At 47.2% G+C, this 16,618-nt stretch overlaps 1 protein-coding gene across 3 annotated transcripts in view; it reads right to left on the bottom strand.

Annotated features, from left to right (window-relative positions):
• Nucleotides 1-377: 377 nt before the first annotated feature.
• LOC135975559 (polymeric immunoglobulin receptor-like) overlaps nt 378-16,618 on the bottom strand; it is a 92,813-nt gene continuing 76,572 nt past the window's right edge. For 2 of the 3 annotated variants that reach the window (XM_065566876.1, XM_065566875.1), the window contains exons 2-8: nt 16,062-16,394; nt 13,332-13,655; nt 12,587-12,916; nt 9,291-9,602; nt 5,065-5,178; nt 3,070-3,116; nt 378-2,512 (exon numbers count right to left, since the gene is read on the bottom strand). In XM_065566876.1, coding sequence (XP_065422948.1) covers nt 2,351-2,512; nt 3,070-3,116; nt 5,065-5,178; nt 9,291-9,602; nt 12,587-12,916; nt 13,332-13,655; nt 16,062-16,332 — 1,560 coding nt within the window. In that variant the 5' untranslated portion in view covers nt 16,333-16,394 and the 3' untranslated portion in view covers nt 378-2,350. The remainder of the gene's footprint in view (nt 2,513-3,069; nt 3,117-5,064; nt 5,179-9,290; nt 9,603-12,586; nt 12,917-13,331; nt 13,656-16,061; nt 16,395-16,618) is intronic. The other variant, XM_065566877.1, reaches the window with a different exon arrangement.

Raw genomic sequence — 16,618 nt, 5'->3', positions numbered from 1 at the left:
ACATGACTTATGAGGAGAGGCTGAGGGAACTGGGGTTATTTAGTCTGCAGAAGAGAAGAGTGTCAGGGTTATCTCCCCATTCCGAACTCTGGGGTACAGATGTGGGGACCTGCATGAAAGACCCCCTAAGCTTATTTCTAGCAGCTTAGGTTAAAAACTTCCCCAAGGCACAAATTCCCTTTCTTGTCCTGGGACGGTATTGCTCCCACCACCAAGTGATTTAGACAAAAATTCAGGGAAGGGTCATTTGGATCCCGGTCCCCCCAAACCCCTTCACCTCCTTTCCTAGGGTGGCTTGAGAATAATATACCAACCACTTGTCTTTAATGTACGTACAGACCAGGCCCTTTATCTTTAGGACACTAAAATCAATCAGGTTCTTAAAAGAAGAACTTTATTACAAAGAAAAAAGTAAAAGAATCACACCTGCAAAATCAGGATGGAAGGTAACTTTACAGGGTAAATAAAAAGATTTAAAACACAGAGGATTCCCCTCTGACTCTGCTTCCCAGTTACAAAACAGGAATGAAATTACTTCTTAGCATAGGGAAAATTCACAAGCTAAAACAAAAGATAATCTAACGCATTTCCTTGCCTTACTTACATTTTTTTTTTTAATCTTAGATGAATCAATTCAGGTATGTTTTCAGGAGATGTTGTTCCTGCCTGGTCTCTCTCTCCTTCCGGAGAGGAAACAAACAAAGAGCCCAAACAAAACCTCCCCCCACAGATTTGAAAGTATCTTCTTTTCTTATTGGTCCTTTTGGTCAGGTGCCAACAAGGTTATTTGAGCTTCTTAACCCCTTACAGGTAAAGTGATTTAAAACAGCTTCCCAGGAGGGATTCTATGTTACCCTTATCTCTATGTTTATGACAAAGCGTGAGGGGGGATTTGATAGCAGCCTTCAACTACCCGAAGGGGGGTTCCAAAGAAGATGGAGCTCGGCTGTTCTCAGTGGTGGCAGATGACAGAACAAGAAGCAATGGTCTCAAGTTGCCGTGGGGGAGGTCCAGGTTGAATATTAGGAAACACTATTTCACTAGGAGGGTGGTGAAGCACTGGAATGGGTTATCTAGAGAGGTGGTGGAATCTCCATCCTTAGAGGTTTTTAAGGCCCGGCTTGACAAAGCCCTGGCTGGGATGAGTTAGTTGGTGTTGGTCCTGCTTTGAGAAGGGGGTTGGACTAGATACCTCCTGAGGTCTCTTCCAACCTTGATATTCTGATTCTATCTGCACAGGTTATATCTCATGCATCTGCAGTAGTCAAAAAAATCAATGCATTATGGGGAGACTTTCAAAGGCACTTCTGTTGATCTTTTTGCGTCTCTCCATTTTTGGGAGCCCAACAGCCCCTTTGGGTTATTTTTTCTGGGGGGGGGGGGTAATCTAAAATCATTGGGGATATTTTCAAAAGCACAATCTACTTACACCACTAGAAATGATGCTTTTTAAAAAAATTACACATTTCCTTTTTAAATTTACAGTAAAGCCACGCAGACACAAGGGGACAAATCCATTCCTGGTGTAAGCAGGTACAACTCCATTTCAATCAGTGCAATTGCACACACTTAATCCTGGCCTAAACTTGCTGTAAAAGCTTTAGTTAATATTTAAAATCTGCTGGCGAAGCAATTCACATTGTTGTTGTTTGGCTCTTAAGTGGGTGGAATCCAGGGAAGCTGAATTCACTCCCAACAGAGAAGCTGCTTTGTGCTTAGAAAGATTAAACAATCATGTTAGTTTCATTCATGAACGTATGGGACATTGCTCTTGAGCCTTATCAGCATTATTGTACATCCTCCAGTGTAGGGAGCATGGCTCTTCGGAGGCTTTTCCTTCCTCATTCAGCACAGTTGGCATCTTCAGAGGAGGACAGCGCTTCCCACAACAAGATGGCAACATTTTCCATACTTGGGTGGCTCAAGGGCTTGGCTCTCGGTCACTTGTTCAAATTCAGTGCTGGTAAATAGCAACTAAAAGTTGCTACAATCTGATGGCCGGTGAGTTTGTTAAATGAATTTCTGGTCTCGACTCAGTTCCTAGTGAAACACTGTCCACAGCACAACCCGTTTCCTGGCTGCAATCACAGCACATAGGCCAAGAGTAGATGGGTTAGCAGAACTCTCCGTTTGCCCACAGAATTGGTCTCTCCAGATCAGAGTTGAGGCATGTTGGTGGAGCAGGAAACGAGGGAATCTTGCACTGCTACCTGCTCTGTTCATAACTAGTGGACTTTGATCTCCAAGGACATCTTTTACTAAGAGCTAATTTGTTGTTCCATGGAGACTTGCATTTAATGGACATGTGAAATGCTGGTCACGCCTCTGTTAATTCCCACTCGCTCTTCCCCTAGCGATGATGAGGGTTGACTTTTGCGTAGATGTCATTGTCATCTCTCTGTTTTGGCCGTATCTTCACTTCCGTGTAAACAACCTCTTCCTCTGCGTTTGTGTCCCTTTTGTGGGAGTTCAAGTCAACGTAAGTCACCTCATCAGCTGGTGGAGGAGAAGACTGCAAAGCAAGAGGAAAATGAGTGAAGACTGCTCATTCCTGTCATGCCCATATCGTACTGTTATGATGCTAGACCATCTTCCATTGACAAGGCACTGTAAAAGAGTGTGCTGACTTTTTAGGAAGCTATATTCTGATTATGAAACACCTCTAAAGTTCCTGGAGCGTATGCTGCATTATCCAGTATTTTGAGGTTTCTGGAGCTGCATAAGATTCCCCCTGCCTTGAACTTCCCAGTCCCACTGCGTAGAACCAATGCTGCATTCTCTATTATCACTGAAGATCCTGTGCAATCACTAATTTATGTCTCTTTATCTTTGCTCCAAGGCTAATTAAATCTTGATTCCCCTCTGACTTTTTAAATGCCGTACCACCCTGATCCTATCCAGGACTAGTGCTGCATTTTCTGTTACTCTGACATTCTTGGAGCTGCAGTCTGTAAAAGCAGAACTGATTTCTTTATTACCTTGTATTCCTGGAGTTGATGCTCAACACCCAGTTCCCCTATGCTAGAGAGAAAAATTAAACGCGCTCTTATGATAAGCTCTCCAACTCACCGTCTCCATCTGATTCATCTCTGCCTCTGACCTGCTTTGCAGTGGTCCTGGAAAAAAATGAAGTTGTGGCCAAGCTGGTTATTCTCTGATGACCTTTGGGTCACTTAACTGAAGGAGTTAGTTGTCAGTCTCGTTAGCTCATAGTGGAGCAGTATCTACAGCCCACACGTTCCCACCCGAGCAATTGCCTATAATTGGTGGCTTTGTTGGCAATCCAGCCAAAGGTGGAATAGACGTGGAGACTGAATCCACCTTTCACACCTTGAGGTGCTTCCTCAGGTCAGGGAGGAGACATAGAATAGTCCTACCATTGCCCAGGCGGTATCTGTGCTTAGGTATGAGACTTCACTAACTAGGGCTGCCAGTTCACCACCGCTGCTGTACGTTCACTGGCAAAAATACCCCAAATTACTCTTTATTCAGCTAAAGGAAGGACACTAAGAAGAATCTATCAGCATCTATTGCCATTTGCCCGGTACCGGGCAAATTAGTCGAAACAATAGTTAAGAATAAAATTGTCAGACATATAGAAAAACAAACTGTTGAGCAATAGTCAACATGGTTTCTGTGAAAGGAAATCGTGTCTTACTAATCTATTAGAGTTCTTTGAAGGGGTCAGCAAACATGTGGACAAGGGGGATCCAGTGGACATAGTGTACTTAGATTTCCAGAAAGCCTTTGACAAGGTCCCTCACCAAAGGCTCTCAAGTAAAGTAAGTTGTCATGGGATAAAAGGGAATGTCCTTTCATGGATTGAGAACTGGTTAAAAGACCGGGAACAAAGGGTAGGAATTAATGGTAAATTCTCAGAATGGAGAGGGGTGACTAGTGGTGTTCCCCAAGGGTCAGTCCTAGGACCAATCCTATTCAACTTATTTATAAATGATCTGGAGAAGGAGTAAACAGTGAGGTGGCAAAGTTTGCAGATGATACTAAACTGCTCAAGATAGTTAAGACCAAAGCAGACTCTGATGAACTTCAAAAAGATCTCACAAAACTAAGTGATTGGACAACAAAATGGCAAACGAAATTTAATGTGGAAAAATGTAAAGTAATGCACATTGGAAAAAATAACCCCAACTATACATACACTATGATGGGGGCTAATTTAGCTACAACAAATCAGGAAAAAGATCTTGGAATCATCGTGGATAGTTCTCTGAAGATGTCCACGCAGTGTGCAGAGGTGGTCAAAAAAGCAAACAGGATGTTAGGGATCATTAAAAAGGGGATAGAGAATAAGACTGAGAATATATTATTGCCCTTATATAAATCGATGGTACACCCACATCTCGAATACTGCGTACAGATGTGGTTTCCTCATCTAAAAAAAGATATACTGGCACTAGAAAAGGTTCAGAAAAGGGCAACTAAAATGATTAGGGGTTTGGAATGGGTCCCATATGAGGAGAGATTAAAGAGGTTAGGACTCTTCAGCTTGGAAAAGGGGAGACTAAGGGGGGATATGATAGAGGTATATAAAATCATGAGTGATGTGGAGAAAGTGGATAAGGAAAAGTTATTTACTTATTCCCATAATACAAGAACTAGGGGTCACCAAATGAAATTAATAGGCAGCAGGTTTAAAACAAATACAAGGAAGCTCTTCTTCACGCAGCGCACAATCAACTTGTGGAACTCCTTACCTGAGGAGGTTGTGAAGGCTAGGACTATAACAGTTTTTAAAAGAGAACTGGATAAATTCATGGTGGTTAAGTCCATTAATGGCTATTAGCCAGGATGGGTAAGGAATGGTGTCCCTAGCCTCTGTTTGTCAGAGGATGGAGATGGATGGCAGGAGAGAGATCACTTGATCATTACCTGTTAGGTTCACTCCCTCTGGGGCACCTGGCATTGGCCACTGTCGGTAGACAGGATACTGGGCTGGATGGACCTTTGGTCTGACCCGGTACGGCCGTTCTTATGTTCTTATGTTATCCTATGAGCTCCCCTCATGCAGAAATTGCTTACATTTATTGTCCAAGTAAATCTTACCTTTGGAGCACTGTCTCCATCTCCACAAAAGGATACCGAGCACCAGCAAGAAGAGAAGTGTCCCAGCCACAGCTCCAGGAACAATGTAAGAGCTCATTGGCCTTTGGTCATGTGCTGTTGAAAGAAACCTTAATTAGCTGCTGTCCTACTAGATGGGGCTACAGAGGCAGGGCAAGTTGAGTTATTACACTCCCATCACCACTAGTTCTAGGGAAAGACAACATAAGTTGGGTCAGGCATTACCACCTCTACAGGAGTCCTACTGGATAGGGGCAGGGGAAGATGCTGTGAGCTAGGTCACTAGACCACCACCACCACCTGAGGAGTCCTGCGGCAGAACAGCCGAAGGAGAAAAGGCAAACTGGGTCACTGCTCCACCACTACTGGAAGAATAACCGACACCAACCTGGTGGATTCATTTGTCAGAAGATGGTATTTGCAATGGGCTAATCAGTTAGGCTAAAGTAAGGACTAGCTTACACCCTCACCCAGAATCAAACTGGAATCTGTGCTGAGGTTCAACAAGATTTCCCTCATTTAAAAAAGACAGTATTCTACAGTTGTGGTCCAAAACACTGCAGCCTACAATAGTGGTGCTGCCGTGAGTGGGTTTTTAGGGCTGTCCTCTAGACATGTCTTGTTTTTGTCCAAGACTGAAAGCAGAATCAGCAATACACCGAGAGGCATTTCCATCCCGCTCAAAATTGGGAAATACTGGAAATCTTCCTACGCGAGAGCCTGTCATGGTGAAACTGACTGTTTAATACGGGCGAGAAGAGCTTCTGAACCTGGAGGTGCTTCTCCGAACTTCTGAACCCTTTGTGATTCACCCATCACCGAGTGGCTCAGAGAATTGTGGTGGGCAGCAATGCTGTGCTGCTGTGCGAAGGATATCGGGGGGGGGGGGGTTGCAAGTACTTGGATGACAAAAAAAAAAAAAAAAAAAAGATGGGCAGGATCTGGAAAGCCACCGGGAATAACTGACTTCTCACTGCAAATCTCTCCATAGCTTTGCCTTCCCCTTCTGTTTGCCAGCAACTCCTGTCCCATCAATATCACCCCATGCAAAGTATTAGCATCAACTCTTCCTTTCCTAGTCCTTATTCTTCCCTAGGAAATAGAGTGAAGATCTGAGAGGACAATGCTGCTGTTTACCATGGATGGTCACTCTGGTTCCATTTCCATCGCCATTTTTACCAAAGTCACATCTGTAAAGCCCGGAGTCGTTCCTATTGATTTTGATCAAGGTGAGAGAGGCCAGGCCCTTCGAGGAATCTAGAGCTGTTGTGACAATGCCTGTTCTGTTCTTCAACTCTTTCTTGTGTCCATCAGCCCCCTTCTTATACAACGTAACACTGTACGTGGTGCTGGAGTCTTTCACCACCTTGAATCTACACTCTACAGTGAGCTTTTCTCCTTCCAATCCATTTATTACGGCAGGCGTCTGATTCACCAGCAGGTCAACAGCTGCAGAGAGAGAAGCACAGGTGACTGTACCTTGGTGCAGGAACGTTTCAGTTGACTGGTGTATGTATATAGATTAAATGTCATGGATAAAGATGACTGGGCAAGATCTCCAATGGGAGGAAGCAAGATTGCTACTGTGGGTGGAGGGTGTTTCTGCAGGGCTCTGCCAGTAATTTGTTCTTATTTGTTTGCTTTTGGTTCCTCTTTACTCAAGAAGCACGTGGAGATTCTTGGGTGCCTTGTGTTTCGGTCTGGCTAGAATTACAGGTCTTTCGTAGAAAATAGGTTCTTTTTTCCACACTCAGAGGCTCGGGAGGAGTTCTTGCTACAGCCCTCGTACCTGGGGTGGGGGTAATTTTCAGAAACTTTCTGTGACAGCTGCGTTCAGGGTTTCTTCCTATCCCAGGTGTGAAGTTCCAGAGCCTTTACTGGTGTAAATCAGCATCACTCCCTCGGTATCAGCTGAGGATTTGGCTCACGGATCTGATGTGAAGGACACTATTTGCAAGCAGGACTTGCCGGTGTAGGACATTCATTGAAATGTTCTCGAATGCTCTGGTCCTGCTATTTCAACCCATTTTACTCACCATCATCTAAAACAAACTGCACTATGCTGGAAATTCTTCCCGGTTCTGGTTGTGGATCTAAGTTTTGTTTTGATTTGGGGGCAGAGGGAAGCTTGTCCTCTCAGCTACTGACTCACGTGATCAAAATAAATCCTGACCCCTTGCTTCCTACAGCATCAAGAGCTCAGAACGAAGGGAAAGATCTGCCAGTGTCCCTCTGGCCCCGTCCCTTCCTGTTCATGCTCTTTACTTAAAAAAAAAAATTAGACCTCACGTTTGAATATGGAGCTCTGATATCCATGGAAGAACAATACCTTCCTGCAAGCAAAGAAGGATTGTATTAGGCTTTGTAATCCATTCTTCCTCTTAAGACGGCCCCAATGGTTCGTAGACATAGCTCATAATGCCTCATTATGATTATGGATCCACATAGAACAGAAACCCCCGCTCTACTGTGGTGTTTAAGGTCCATGTATCCCAGATAGTCACAGGAACGATCACTGGAAATTGATGCTACCCAAAGAATCTAGCAGCCAGACTAAAATGTCTTCCATTGACATATGACAAGTCAATACTCTTGGGCATTTCAGCCCCGCTAATTGGAGTCAAATCAATGATGGGGAAGCAGGGGATAGAGAAGAGTCCTCTGTTCCCATCCCAAGTTCCTCCCCCCGCCCTCATGATCATTTTAAAATCTTTAAGGAGCTGCAGGGTTGGCAATTCCTCCAGATGAGACATTGGTTAGTCAATAGCAACGCAATGCAGAAGAAGCCCTGGTATATGAAGACTTATAAGAGTAATAGGGCAGCATGCCAAGCCCACAACATCTATACAGCCTTATTTAATGAAGGCCAATTGCAAATATTCAGAAATGCTTCAACAGAGCTGGAGTCAGGAATTCCCCCACCAGCACCACAATGACAAAATTATTATGTAGATTATGGGTCTGTTGAACAGTGGCAGGTGAGAAGCCAGAAAATTTAATATTCTAGTAACATGAGAAGTCTGAATAGACAGTACTAGAATAAGCTGGTTTCTCATGATCACTATTCAAATGCTAGTACTTACCCATAAGGTGGGTGAGGTAACATCTTTTATTGGGACAACTTGAGAGAGACAAGGTTTCGAACTTACTCAGAGCTCTTCTTCTTCAGCTTTGGGGAAACCTAGCCTTTGTCTACATTACCACTTGTGCTGGTGAAGCTTATGTCAGTCAGGGGGGTGGTTTTTTCATGACTGACAAAAGTTTTACCGGCAAAGGTGTTAGTGTGGACAGCACCATGTCCGCAGGAGAGCTTCTCCTGCCGACAGAGCTAACACCGCTCGTTGGCACAGGATAGGGGCTGGAACTAGGAGCGCCTGCTCTGGTATAGAGCGGTGCCCCCAGGACTCTCCCTGGAGACTCTTTGCCTTATCAGTTCTTATTGCCCCAGCTCGGTCACGCCTGCAAGTTCAGTCCCCTTCTGAGGTAACAAACTCCAGCAAATGGCCCTCTGCGGGGTCCTCAGCCCTTTAAATTCCAGTCCTGTGCTTGGGCGTCTAAATAAACTTCTCCCCTTCTCAGGGCTTTGGCCACCCTGACCCAGGCCCACCCACTACTCCGGGTCCCAAGCCAGGGACTCTACAAATAGCAGCCACGTGCTGCTTCCTGTCATAGTTGCTGCTGCTGTTCCCTGGGCTGCTTCCCATGTAGTCCCTTCCTCTTCACCCTTATCTCAGGGCTGAACTTCTTAACTCCTCTTTTTCCTTACCAAATGCCAATGCCACCAGAATCCATCTTCTGTTCTCCCTTGAGCTTCGTCAGGGAGCACCCTTCCTTACTCCTCTGGTCCCTGCCAGGAACTGACCTGCTCAGGCCCAGCAGTTCCTTTAACTGAGCCTGCTGTGCTCTGATTGGCTGCTTCCCTGCAGCCTTTCTAGGCAGGTCTGGAGGACCCACTTTCACTGCTCCTTTTATGGCGCCTGCTACACAGACTCACCCACCTTGTCTCTCTAACCTCCAGGGCCCCACACGGCTACAACAACACTCCATAATTTACACACAGCCTATCTCTGAGATAACACTGCGTCTCCCTGTCCTAGACTAGGAAGTAGCTGTGGGGTTTCAGTGACCATGTGGGAAGTGTGAGTCAGTGGTGACCACAGTGTACTATCCTGATAATGCAGATCAGAGGAGATAATGCTGCTGTTTACCCTGGATCGTCACTCTGGTTCCATTCCCACGGCCATTTTTACTGAAGTCACATCTGTAGAACCCAGAATCACTCACGCTGGCTTTAGTCAAGGTCAGAGAAGCCAGGCCCGTTGAGAAATCTAGAGTTGTTGTGACTGAGCCCGTTTCGTTTTTCAGCTCCTTCTCGTCTCCATCGGTCCCGTTTTTATACCATCTAACAGAGTACTTGGTGTTGGGTTTCTCCGGGACCCTGAATCTACATTCTATGGTCAGCTCTTTCCCTTCCTCTTCCTTGACACAGGCAGGGCTCTGATTCACCAGCAGGTCAACAGCTGCAGAGAGAGAGAAACACAAGTGACTTCACCTTGATGCAGAAACAGGTCAATCAGCTGAATGGGAGAATGGCAATGAGGAAATTAAAACTGGCTGACGTTGGAAAGATGCTCGAGGACAGTTACTGAGCCTGGAGTGCGGGATGGGATTCGGGTCCTTGGATCTTTGAGGTTTGCGCGCTCTATCAGCTGCTTCGGTAGAACAGAGGCGACAAAGGAACTGCACATTGAGAACCCAACTCCATTTCTCTTGTGTTAGAGTTACAGACAAATTGTCCTCAGACTAATGTGTCTGGAAACAACCTCGAATTCGCATGTACAAACAAATCATCTCATTTCTGTTCATGCATTAAACCTGCCCCATGCTGACATTTTCAGCTGTGACTCGGAACTATCACAGGTGAATACTGGCATGCCGGGCGTCAGAACATTTACCAGGCACACCCTGATCTTGTGCTAGGCGCTGTACATACACGTAGAGAGCCAGTCCCTGCTCCAAGGAGTTTAAAGTCTAAATAGACAAGACAGACAGAAGCTGGGAGAGGAAATATTATCTCCTTTTTGGAGGCACAGGGAGACGAAATGACTTGCCTGAGGTCATACAGGCAGTCTGTGACGGTCAGAAATAAAATGAAAACCTCCTAACTCCTAGTCTCCAGCTCTAACCACTACCATATACTGCCTTTCTGCACTGCCTCTGCTGTTCCCATCTGCAACAGGGCGCCTGCCCCCTGGGCTGGAGAGCCTGGGCTAAGCTAACCCTGATTACAGGATAAGTCCCACCGGAGAGGAATCAGGTGCTTCCACTACAAAAGAAGCAGGAAGCTGCTGAGAAGGGGGCAAGCCCATGAAATTGTGGCCATGTGTGTGGACACTGCAGCGAGTGAGACGACTCCTGCAGGGTTCTGAGCCAGCAGGGGAGAAGCTCAAGAAGCTGGAGAAAGTGAGGAAAGCTCTCCAGGCAGGGAGGCCTGGGAGAGACCCTGTCCAAGCAGGGGAGAGACTGCCCAGGCCCAGTGGGAAAGGCCTGTGGAGGAGGACAAACACCAGGTAGGAGGTGCTGGGAAGCAGGAAGACAGTCCCTCGGGGAGGTAGGGCTGTGCCCAGCTGAAACTGGGATGAAGACTGGGTGAGTTTGTGTTCTATTTTTGAAAGAGTCTGTGTTGTTTTGGATTATCAGGAGCGAGATGCTGCACTGGGGCCTAGAGAGCCAATATGCCCCTGGGGACTCGATTTATTGGACTACAGGTGGTGATGGTTTGAATTACCTTTAAACCGAGTGAGTTGTTAAAGGGCCCTGACGGGGGGAAACAGGCTTGAGCCCCACTGCCCATGGCTGAAGCCCTCGGGCTTCGGCTTTGGTCCCAGGCCCCAGCAAGTCTAGGCTAACCCTAGCAACTCCATGAAAATGGGGTCGTGACCCACTTTGGGGTCCTCTCCCACAGTTTGAGAACCACTAAACCAGGGGTCTCAAAGTCCCGGCCCGCAGGCCATCTGCAGCCTGAGAATCTCCCCACTGCGGCCGGTCCATGGAGGAGAGACGTAGGCAGACACGCTGCCAGTAATGTCTGCTGTCAGCACTGCTCCCCATAGCTCCCATTGGCTGGGGGGAGAGACCATCATTAGTTGCCGGGCAGAGTCAGCCATGGAGGCAGCATCATTTTTTCCACAAGGGATATAAACAAGTCAATATACCGAACACAACTATCTGATGCCCACCTTGCTCCAATCCTGAAGGGTTCAACTGCTCAGTCACTGAGGCCAAACATCAACAAACTGACTGAACTGAAGCATTGCCAGGTGTCTGGCAAACACTAAAAACTCTCTGGCAGGCGAAATATTGTATAAAGTTGTTTGACAGTTTTAATATTTCTAAGAAATTCAAATTAAAAAATACAATATAAAAGTTTACTTTTCTGAACACCATCTTCAGTGACATTATTGGCCTGCTGGGAAGATTTGAGGACTGGCCCTGGCCCTAAGGTAAATTGAATTTGAGACCTCTGCACTAAACCATCCAAGACCGATCCTCTCCAGCCTCCTTTTGAAAACCTCCAGTGAAGGAGCTTCCACAACCTCCCGAGGTGTCTGTTCCATGCTCGGAATTAGGAAGTTTTTTCTGAGATTTAATCTAAATCTGCTGTGCTGTAGTTTGAACCCATTGCCTCTTGTCCTGCCCTCTGTGGCAAAAGAGAACAACTTTTCTCCATCTTTTTTGTGGCACCGTTCAAGGATTTGAAGATCGCTATCATGTCCCCCGCCTTAATCTTCTCTTTTTCCAAACTACACAGACCAGCCGTTGCTCATATGGCTGCATTCCATCCCTTTGATCATCTTTGTCGCTTGCCTCTGGATCCATTCCAGCTTTTCTACATACTTTCCATACAGGGATGTGTTCAATGATGGATGAAGATGTTCTCACAGAAAAAGAAGCAACTCTTTAGCCATAAGATCGGTTTAGCTCTGGGTGCAGATGGACATTGGGGGCTGCTTCTTATCCCATCCAGTGCAGTGGTGAGTTAGGTTCATCACCCTCCTCAATGTTCTTATGACATGTCTGAGTCCTGGGAGATTCTGAACACCCCTCTCCAGGGGCATTTGGGGGCAATTTTCAAAGTGCCTATGTGACTTAGGAGCCTAAGTCCTGTTGGCAAAAGTGACTGATTTCAATGGCAGTTAGGTGCTGAGGTGCTTTTGAAAATCCCAACTACAACTTTTGGTGCCTAAATTCCTTTAAAAATCTGGCCCTGAGTGCCTAAATTCCCTTTGAAAATTGGAGGCTCCTAAATCACTTGGGTACTTTGAACTATATTACCTTCAGTTCCTCACAGACTGGAGCCCATATTTTTATGGGTTATATACTGTACACACCTGAGAATTCATACCCGCTTTTGCCAGCTACAGTCGTTCATTCTCTGACCTTTAGGCTGCCATTCACTCTCTCTCACACCGTGAAGAGCGGATAGGAAAATACTGGTACTTACGAGTGATGGTCACTTGGGTTCCGGCTCCTGACGCAGACCAGTTCCTCGCTGTGCTCCCCACCTCACACACGTAGGTTCCTGTATCGGTTACATTCACGTTCTTCAGAGTGAACGAAGCAAAACCCTTTTCCAAAGCCAGGGCTGCTGGGTCCCCGACTCTTTCGCTCATCAGCTCCTTCTTCGTTCCCCCAGTTCCGCTATGTTTATACCATTTCACATACAAGGTCTTGTGTTTATTCCATACCGTGAATCTACACTCCATGGTGAGGTCTGACCCTTCTGACACAGGGATATTGGTTGGGGTCTGATTCACCATCAGCTCGGGAAAATCTGCAGGAGAGAAACAGACGATTGCACCTTGATTCAGGAGAATTTCAGTGGCAATGGCTGGTGCCTGGGGATTTATTAAAAGAAATGTCTCCCCCTCCAGTATTTTGTGTTCTTTTCCCAGCCTGGCCATTTAACATCCCCTGCTTCTCAGAGGTTAAAGTGATGCTTTCACTTAGTTCCATTCATAGCTTTATGATGCCTGGCAGGACCAGCAAACCGTCCCCCCACCTACCGGCCTACCGGGCTCTGTCTTGCAAGGAGTTTAGTACTTGTGGGCAGGCGTGAAGCACCCTCAGCTCCCATTGAAGGTGGAACTGAAGACACTCAACACCTTCCAGGAGATGTGTGCTCTTGTTCTCACTCGCTCGCCCCCATTTCCCCAAGAAGATCAGGCAGGAAACTCTCTGGCACTTACTCTCAATGGTCACTTGGGTTCCTGGTCCATTCCCAGAGAGGTTCCTTGCTGTGATCCCAACCTCACACACGTAGGTTCCTGTATTAGATGAATTCGTATTCTTCAAAGTGAGAGAGGCAAACCCATTGTCCAAATGCAGGGTTGTGATCACATCATTGTCATTCACCAGCTCTTTCTTTAGTCCCTCAGTCCCATAGTTATACCATCGCACATACATGGTGCTGTGGTTATTGACTGTCTTGAATGTACAATTCATGGTAAGTTCTGTGCCTTCTAAACCACTGACACTGGTTGGGGTTTGATTCACCATCAGGTCGGTAATTTCTACAGAAAGACAAACACAGATGATGGCACCTTCATTGAGAAATAGTTCAATGTGCCACCAGACAAGGCCAGATGTATAAAATGAATCTCTCCAGTCCTGTCATTTAATGTCCTTTTCCAAACCTGCCTATTATAGTTTCCCCTGCTTGTTAAGAGTTTAAACTGATGTTCTTTCGTTTGGCCCCATATAGAGCTGTTTCGTGCATGTCAAGACTTTTCTGCTCTGTTTAATGAGCAGGTAACCCCAGAAGCTTCAGTTTAGACAAAACCCCTCCAGCAATGTGACGTCTTACCCGAACCTTGTGTATGCCTGACATGCCTGCCAAATTCCTTACACTCAAACCCTTCTTGAGACCTATTTCCCTCCACCAGCCCAATGCAGGGCAAGAGAGAGGGTGGCCAATTCTCCTTTGTTACAGATAAATGGGATTCACTGAAGGACGTGGAATGGGCAGTTCTGAGAAGTGATGCACTTCTGCTGGCAATGGCAGGGGAGTGAGGATCGGGGTGCAACCGTTTTTCTGGGCAGGGCTGTGCTTACAGCATAGCGAGAGAGTGTCAGCAAGTCTTTAGCGCTGGTTTTACTGGTGGAAATTTCAGCAGCTCCAGGGCTAGGCGGCAGCTGAGCAGTGGTTTTGAGGATCTCCATGGCCCCCAGATGTTGGATTTAAGGGCCTAAAGCCCTGTGTGGATTTAGTCCTTTAATCTCTCTGTGTCTCACTTCCCAATCTACTGTTAGGAAGTCTGCCAGTTCTCCCCCTTTTTTCTGTCTTGTCTGTTAGAGTGTAAACTCTTTGCCTCAGGGGCTCTCGCACTATGTCCATGTACAGTGGAGATGATTGAAAATGTTCTGGCAAAACTTACCTTAGATTGAAAATGCCAATGCACTGAAGAGAACTGATTCACCAAATCTACTACAGATTTGACTCCACTTTCGTCAAAACACACACCGGTTTCTGTTGGTGTTCCAAGAGCCACAGGGTTCAAAAAAGAACCAGATAAGTGCCTGGAGGATGGTCCATCAATGGCTATTATCCAGGATGGGCGGGGATGGGGATGCCAGAAGTTGGGAATGGGCGACGGGGCTGGATCACTTGATGATGACCTGTTCTGTTCATTCCCTCTGGGGCACCTGGCATTGGCCACTGTCAGAAGACAGGATACTGGGCTAGATGGACCTTTGGTCTCACCCAGTCTGGCCGTTCTTATGTTCTTGTGTCCCGCGAGCCCCAGCTCGGGGAGTCGGGAGTCGAGTCTTGGGGCTCTTGTTGTCTGCTTGGCTCCCTGCTCGAGCCAGGGCTCTTGGCGCTTCCAGTGTCCCTGCCATGGAGCTGGAAGCCTGGAAGTTCCAGGACCAGCTCCCCAGGGTGCAGCTCTGGGGTTACTCTGCCATGCAGACTGCCCCAGGCTGGAGATCCCAGGTCCTCTAGAGTTCTGGGCCAGTGACTCCCCAGGTTGCTCTACTTGTAACTAGCCTCTGGGACTCTGGATTTTTCACACCCCTGAGCAACGTAGTTATGCCGACATAGATCTGTAGTGTAGACCAGTTCTATGTTTCCAGGAGCTGAAGAAGAGCTCTGCATAAGCTTGAAAGCTTGTCTCTCTCACCGACAGAAGTTGGTCCAATAGAAGATATTCCCTCACCCACCTAGTCTCTCAAGTTGCGTGTAAGGGCTCACAGGCTTAGCCAATTAGAAACCTCCCCTCACGCCCCATCTCAAAACAGTTTTTGAATATCTGGGGCTTGACCCTGCATTCCTTGTGCAGCCAAAGCCCCACAGAAATTAGTGGAATGCAGGATCAGGACCATTGTACGTACCACAGAATATCCCCCAGTTTTGCCCACAGCTCTGCCCTTTACACTTGGTGCTGCTCCATCTCCCCCAGCACCACCAGCCCCAGCTCTCTGGAACCAGGGCCGGCTCTGGCTTTTTGGCAGCCCCCAGCAAAAAAAAAAAAAAAAAAACCTGCGGCACAGCCGGAGCGCGGGTGCAGGGGAACCGGCTAGCGGGGCGGGGAGGGAGCGGGCAGGAGAGAGAGAGAAGGGGGGCGGCCAGGGCTACAGCGGGGCGCTGCCATGTGGCCCCTCCCGTCGCAGCCTGCTGGGAGGGCTCCGCTCCGGTCGGCGGGGAGGGAAGGATGAGGACTGCCCTGCCAGGCTTGCTGCAGGGCGCTCCCGTCCTCCACGCCACCGCCCCCTACAGGGCGGCTGGAGCGGAACAACAACAACAACAAAAAGCGGCCGTGCCGCCCTAGGATTGGGCAGAATGCCGCCTCGTTCAATCTGCCGCCCCAAGCACCAGCTTCCTCAGCTGGTGCCTGGAGCCGGCCCTGTCTGGAACCAGCCAGTGTCCTGAGCTCCCCGGAAGGGTTTTGTAGAACAGAGAAGGAAATGCTGGTACTTACCATCGATGGTCACTTGGGTTCCAGTCCCAGGAGATGTCCCATATTTGCTCCCAACCCCACATACGTAGGTTCCAGAATCCATGACATTGGCTTTCTTCACAGTGAGGGAAAGAGACCTCTTTTCTGTATCTGCTAATAATATGATTCGATCTATTACATTGTTCACCTTTGCTGTTACATTGTTTCTGGTTTTACTCCAATCACCAAACCACTTGATAGAGTTATTGCTTGAGTTGAATGCACACTCGATGGTGAACTCTGATCCTTCCATTGCACGGATATAAGGGGGTGCCTGATTCACCACAAAGACAGCAGCAGTATTTTCTGCAGCTCCTGAAACACAAAGTTCAGTGTCACTATTTGAAATTATTGCAATGGAGGAAGAATTAAATCAAACAAAATTGTCTGCAAATGATCCACTGCAGAATGTTTCCGTTTCTCTACAAGGAAGCCAAGTGCACGAGCAGGAACTCTCTGCTGAAGGTCACGGTATGAAATTCAGAGCGGTGAGTGGGGAGGGCTCAGACTGGGCAATTTGCACAGGCCCCACTGGCACT

Source organism: Chrysemys picta, chromosome 14 (genome assembly GCF_011386835.1).
Source record: "Chrysemys picta bellii isolate R12L10 chromosome 14, ASM1138683v2, whole genome shotgun sequence".
Lineage (NCBI taxonomy): Eukaryota > Metazoa > Chordata > Testudines > Emydidae > Chrysemys > Chrysemys picta.
Note: the sequence above shows the minus strand (reverse complement) of the source record. Positions and strands in the feature narration are given on the sequence as shown.